At 38.4% G+C, this 7,138-nt stretch overlaps 1 protein-coding gene across 3 annotated transcripts in view; it reads right to left on the bottom strand.

Moving 5' to 3' along the window:
- Positions 1-964: 964 nt before the first annotated feature.
- The window catches only part of FAM53A (family with sequence similarity 53 member A), a 70,720-nt gene continuing 64,546 nt past the window's right edge, over positions 965-7,138 (bottom strand). For 2 of the 3 annotated variants that reach the window (XM_027699877.1, XM_027699878.1), the window contains one exon: positions 965-2,163. In XM_027699877.1, the coding sequence (XP_027555678.1) occupies positions 1,837-2,163 (327 nt within the window). In that variant the 3' untranslated portion in view covers positions 965-1,836. The remainder of the gene's footprint in view (positions 2,164-7,138) is intronic. The other variant, XM_027699879.1, reaches the window with a different exon arrangement.

Below are 7,138 nucleotides of genomic sequence, written 5' to 3'. Positions count from 1 at the left end.
ACATAAGGTTATTCCAAATAGCTGTATGGATGTGCACGTCACCATCTGTGTGCTCTGTGCTAACCCAGAGCAAGTACCTGTGGGGTGAAACACTGTTAATGGGAGCTTCTGAATTTTTGCTCCAAAATCAACTCCTTTATTAACTCATCTAGAAAAAGGAGAATGATTTTTGTCAACAGTGAGCAGCTTCACTTCTCCCACAGAATACACATTAACACATCAAGAACCCAACAAGTCTCTGCAATGTTCTTGCATCTTACTACACACATATACCAGCATCACATATCACTGCCACTCACAGTTGCATATGCAATAGGAGCTATAAGAGTAAGAAAAAAGTTTAGAGCATCTTACTGACTACCCTGACTTTTAAAATTTTGTACAGATCTTGAGTTATGAACGCTGGTTCAGTAATTAAAGGTTGGCCCTAATCACAGGGCTGGATCCTGTACCATATCTTGCCACAGCCTTTGGTACATGTTTTAAGATATTTTTTTCTCATTTTAATCACATTCCATTAGCTGACTTAAAATAAGTTGCTGTAGTTTGGTTTTATGGCACAAGTTACAGTAGAAGTTGGCTCACTTAAGCAAACTAACACGATGCACTCAAATGCCATAATCTAAGCTTCCCCTTTTCTATCCAATTTAAAACCATTTCAAGATCCATTGTTGAGGAAATTTCTTATTGCAGTTGAACTAACAAAATAAGTATGTGTTGCAATAGTCTGCAATGAATGCACTATTACATTTGAAATTATTCCAGTGTATGTAATCACTGAGACGCTTTTGGGATCCAGCATGAGTTGTTCCCCATCTCTCCAGACAAACCTGATGTCACTTTTGTTTCAGACAACCAGAAATCTGCCCTTCCACTCCACCCAATCCTACACATAAGTACCACATCACAGAATCTGCCACAGACTACACATTTTCCACTAGTAAAAGTCATAAGCAGACACAAGTGCAAAGCAAAATGTCATTTTATTTAATTCAAGGACTATTTTCCTTCTAGTATTGCTGAAGGGATCACCTCCTGGGGAATTGATCATTACAAAGTCCCTGTCTAAAAGTTCAAGTGCTCTTGTTGTACATTCTTTTGAACCACAGAAAACATAATGACCAAGTAGGTGGGCAGCTACTTGCAAGTTTTAGCCCACCTAAATTAGCATTGCTTCAGGCTAGAAAACAATTCAAGTAGTAAAATAATGGAAAATGTTAACCTTTAAGGTCACTACCATATTTTGATCAAAAAGTCCCGAATGTATGAAAAAAAACACTTGTACATGTTATGAAGTTGTTTTTTAACCAGACACTGTCAAAGATGGCAGTTAAGTGTTTTGGACCAGTTGTCAACCAGATATTTAAGAGTTCTATCTGAAGGTTTATTACCAATTTCATTATGCAATTCACTTTTCACATTAAGCTCTTTAACAAAAGCAACATAGACCCGCACCAGAATCACTGTAGACAGATTTAGTTTTATAGAATGCCCTTCTGAAAATTCGTTTCAAAATAGAGATGCTTTTTCTCCAGAACTGTAAAAGCCATAAAAATGCAAAATATCTGTTAGGAAATTTTTAATCAAAATTATTCCTTAATCTTCAAAATAACATTTAACCTCCTACTTTTTTTACTTTGTTGTCATCCACATATTGACCAATAGACTAAACAGGTAACAATGGTTCACGTTTTTCCCCCACCTGAAACATTTCTTCTAACACAGCCCAAGATAGGCAATACAGAGATTCAGGGACATGGATTATGCATGGCAAAGGTAATCCTCTATCACTTTTAATTTAGAACAATTCTGATTCTAGCACACAACTTGGAGTTCTCAGTTGTTTTCAATCTGCTCTAGGTCCAGGTCCCCACAGTCTAGAGGAAAGATTCCTTCTTCGGTGCTCTCACAATCACTCGTGTCCTCGTCGCTTTCACACACTGCGTCTGCTTTCTTATAATCCCTTGTTTTGAAGCCACCTTGGCATGACCCGTGATGCCTGACTTCATCCAGCTGCTGTTCTTTCATCGGGCTGGAGCCAGGGGTGATGATGTTCATAAGATCATTTGAGTCACATGGCGATGACACAATTGTCTTCATTTGCGTGTCATCATCATCATCTTCATAGTCAAGGGAGCAAAGACTTTTGGAATTTTTTAAAGTCTGCAATAAAAAAAAGGAAAGAAAAAAGAGAAGCGATGAATATATTAACCACAACTGTACAGGAGTAGAATAAATTCCTTAAATTCCTGAATGGTTTGAGAGTATGTACTCAAGAGTGTCACGTGTTCAAAGTAATCCTGGAAATGAGAGGCATGAAGAAAAAGGAAGAATAGTATTAACTTACTACAGTCTGGTTTTGCACTGATATTTTGCCTGTGTAGTTTCCCATTTGTGAGAAAAACAGTCCCTTTTTTTATGCAGAAATATCCAAAAACCTAATTTTGGTCAACTACCATGAGGAAGTGCACACACCCACCCAGTTCGCTGTATTAGGTTTCTGGCAAATCCAGAGCAGAGCATTTGGTAACATCAGCATTTAGGTCAGACAGCTGCACTGCAGCCTGGTCAACAATTAATTTCTCATGCAGACAATGAGCCCTTAGGCGTCACCTCAGCCAGAGTCAGCAAAGCAACTGGCACATTTGGGTAAACTCTGAACAGAAGGAACCCAAGCTTCTACTGGGAACATCTTGCTCCAGAGTCAGCTTAGCTTGTCTTTTCAGTTGGGTACTGTCTGAACAAGAGCTCAGGAATTGGAGCAATTCTGTTTAAATTCAAAGTATATTAAAAACCAGAGGGGCACTCGCCTTTATTTAGACAAAGGAAAGAAGAAAAGAAATCCCCAGTAAATGTGCTACCTCTGCCCCACAGATAAAGGAATAAAATGCCTAAGTTCCTCATGTAACTGTAAGAGACCCTTGACTAGAATCCAGAAGCAACATTTAAGAACCATCAGAAATATGCAGACAGCAGAACTTAGATTTTAACTAGTGGGAAACTTCTAAATTCTGCCTCATACAAGCACACAGTGAGAGGAAGCTGGAATAGCCAGGGGTCCTCAGAGGTGGTGTGAGACAGGAGAATAACATTATACTAATTTTCAGTATCTTACTGGTTAAGTGACTCCAGTCTCACACACGGCAGTCATTTTATTACAAGTAGATCCGCAGGGAAAAAGACCAACTTTCACACCCATTTCCAGCTTCCTCCCCCAATTTGTCATTTCTTAAGTATTTTATATTTGTTTATTTGAAACAGGGAACATTGCAACATTCCTTGTATGCTGTATTCCAGATGCTCTTCCAGAGCACTGGGTAATGTTCCCGCTTCACCATAACACATCAGCACCCACTTAAGCATCTTACCAGTATCTCTGGATACTTTTTAAACAAATCTTAACAAATTCAGAAGAAATTTGATTTAGTCAGCCTTGCTTGTATACAACTGCATAAAAGAGAAAACCTCACTATGGTGAAGTTTTGGTATAATATACATTCCTGTTTTCAAAACACTTCTATATTTCTCATTTATAGCTTATTCAAATACAAACATTTAAGAACATTTGAGTTTCTTTCTATGACTAAGAGGTATGAATTTCTCTCATAAAGCAAAAAATTATATTTTTAAAGTAAAAAATGTTAAAGTATATTTTAATTCTAAGTCTATCTCATTGCTTTTAAAAAGAACACATCCTGTTGTATATCTCCATACAGGGGACAATATTTTCAGTTCTTTAAATCTTATAGTAGGCACTGGGAAGGAAAGGGGCCAAATAAAGAAAAGCTTTGAAAGTTCTGCTTTCAATGTTTCAGAAAGGAATTCCCGAGTCCCCCTTCAAAATATCTTTTATTCAATTTACTGCTAGAAATTAATCCAACCACACAGCTGTCTTTCTAGAAGGTTTGTGTACATAAATGGAAAATTGCCTGTTAGCTGTACTGTGCTGAAACCACTTGAATGGGAACTTTTAGCCGGTTTCAACACAACAGCAAGTGCATTCAACTGGTTCTTTGTTCACCCACTTGTCACAACCTCACCAAACTAAAAATAGGTGGATTTATTATCTCGCAGCACAATCCCGCTCCTTTCACAAAGCAAAAGGTAGAAATTGCAATGCATTCAGGGCCTCTGAACTGCAGCTTTCCATGTTACACTGGTACAGTACCACACCTTTCAAGCACAATTGTGCTCAGTGGGGAGCCTGCGAGTACTTGCTCAATGGTCCTCATTTTATAAAGGATGCTGGACTGGCAAGACAAAAGAGTCCACAGTTGGCAATGGATAGAACTCAATCAGCTAAAAGTATTCTTTTGTGTGACGGAAAAAAGAAAAAAAAAAAAGAACCTCAGAGTTTTAAAAGAAGTGAGGCGATAAAATGTCTGAATATTAAGAAAAAACCCCAACTTTGTACCAAAAACAATGGTGGGGAAGGAAATAAAAGAAATCTCTCTAGACCCTTGCCATACAAAGCAAACAAGAAAGGCCCAGAGCAGCCTGAAAGGAAGCTAATGTCTGTACTCTTTACTAAACCTTCAGTTCAGAAACCCGTAATACATCACTTTCCAAATATAAGAAGCAATAAAAAGGTTGTTTTTGTTTTACTAACAAAACTAGAGCATTTGCTACAGTAGTCAAAGGGAAAAAAAATAAGACAGTTATGTGCATGAAAACCTAGTGTGTAATGGGAGCAGCAGTTCTCATGCTTCTCCCCCATATCCCCATCATACTCCAAGTTCACCCCTCGGGTTTGAGTGGGGGTGGAAGATACAGCTGCTCTCAGGAGGTGCAGCTGCGGCAGCTGCACACAGTGAGGAGCAGAGGAAGCCTGAAACCACCAGAAGCCCTGAGCCCATCCTACTGATTCTCAGCACCAGTTATCATGACAGGATGGGCTACACCCTCAAGTCACAGGCTTAAGGAAGAGACTGAGTTCATCAAACTGATTAGACTCGTTATCGGGTTTGCCTTCTGTCCCATCCTGAGACTTTTGCCTGTGATGGCACAACACAAGAGATGTTGCTTTAAGATATACTGGCACACAGGATTTCTCCACTGTTAAAGTCTCTCTGCCAGGAACATGAAAAGATGTGAATAGTGCAATGGTCCTCATGACTGGGAGATCCTGGAATTTCCTGGAGTATCAGCATCCAGTCCAAGAGTAAAACAAAATGGCAGAGTCCAAGCATGGAGCAATATGTGGCTTTTTTTGTTGCTTCCCTGTACCCAGCCAGTCGGAGATGGAGCAAGTTACATGGGCTGCACTTCTCCCTTCAAGGGCTTCACGGTCCTTGCTTCACTTCCTTGACTTACGCTTCCTACAGATTAGTCAGACTGGCTCAAAACCAAATGCCTTTACTGATGGTAACTCAGTTAAGCTTCAGATCAGAAGCACCACAAACAGCACGACATGTTCACGTCTCAGGCACTAACCTGCCTGCAAAGAGGTCACAGTTAAGTCTCAGCAACAACAAAGTCCAACTGCGGTATAAATTCATTATTTGAGGAGGTTTCATTCAATGAAACTAAGAGGGAGGCTTAAGGGAGGACTCCAAATTATAAGAACTGTCACAAAAGACTGGTGCTAAGCAACCCACAGTTGTGTTGAGAACTGCCCTTGAACAAGCCATCCCCTGACATCACATCTGACCACAAATAGATGTGAAGAGTCCCTCCCTGTAAACTGAATTTTCACTTCATGTATCTAATTACTCACATTAATATCTTCACCTGTGACAACTCAAGCTGGAGATATGTGCAGTGTTTACTGTAAATTATTAAAAATGTCAGCTGGTTGTATAGATTAAGAAATATCCCGTCACAGTCCCTAATCCCGGAATCTTCTACTATGCAGGAAGTGAGAAATAGTAATAAAAATGCTGTGTTGATGTAACAAACTATTAATCTTTCTGTAGAGTAAATCTCTTGACATTTGACTCTGACTTTTCTGTCTTGAATTGCACTGAGCATCTTGTGAACACTTCAGTGTTCCCAGATAACCTTCGCTTTCAAGACACTTGCAGTTGAGAAGAAATATTGCTTCATGGGTACAAAGGGGTGCTGACAGGAGGAAGACAATATAGTATTCTCCATAATGTTATATGCTTGAGGTTTACTAATGCACTAAAAGTTAAAAATCAAAGGTTAAGTGGGAAAGAACTTCTCCCTGTTCAAATGAGAAATTAAAGGTGTAGGAATACATTAAGGGGTTTTTTTAATTCAAGTGCCTAAGAAAATACTTCAGGTCAAAAACCATTGCAGATTTTTAAGCTATGCATTTGAAGTAAATCAAAAGAAAAGTAATTATTTTTCTTGCACTGACTTTGAAAAGTACTGAACAAAACCATTTCTATTTATGTATTATGTAGAAACACAATCAAATCCCTAGAAAAACCTTCACGGGCAAAATTGAATCTCTGACCAAAATCATTTGGGAACCAAACATGGTATTCACTTTTTGTCACTCTGCAGTTATCCCTTGTTTTCCTGGAAATTTGAAATGTACTTCTATACATTAAAAATGCAATGTTATTTCATCATCTATAGCTAGAAAGAAGAAAAAAATACAGAATACTGGATATGAATGAGAGAGAGCAAACAACCTCTAGTATTCTGCCACATAATTAGACACTGAACTACAATAACCATTCCTTCCCCCAGAGAAAGAATTACTGCTGCAGTTCCTCTAGTCAAATAAGGTAAATCCTGTTTGGAATGCCAAAGACCCAGTTAAAAATCAATACAAGCTGACACACAGCAATATGGCTATGACTTGAAATGAAAGTTGTTCAGTGCTTTGTCTCTGCTGTATCTTCAAAGATTATTTTAATTTTTTAGATGTAGGTGCCCAAGAAGGGAAGGAAACTGCCATCAACTCATTTCACATCAGATGCTAAACAACATCATGATGTAACAGACTTTCATCTCCCACTAGCCAGACTGTTCTAGATTTAAGCATGCAAGTTTTCTGGCGTAGTCTACCATGAAAGTTGATCTATTTATTGGCCTAGATATTTATGCTTATATTCTAAATTGTGCCACAGTATCCTTAAAAGTTTTGTTTATAAGCTGTAAGAACCTGTGATTTAATTTGGCTTTTTATTCAGTGCTATTAGTTGAAAAAATACTAGGACTTAAT

The sequence above is a fragment of the Neopelma chrysocephalum genome, unplaced genomic scaffold, assembly GCF_003984885.1.
Source record: "Neopelma chrysocephalum unplaced genomic scaffold, ASM398488v2 Primary Assembly neopelma1_142, whole genome shotgun sequence".
Taxonomy (NCBI): Eukaryota; Metazoa; Chordata; class Aves; order Passeriformes; family Pipridae; genus Neopelma; species Neopelma chrysocephalum.
The sequence above is the reverse complement of the archived record's forward strand: the minus strand, read 5'-3'. Positions and strand labels throughout refer to the sequence as shown.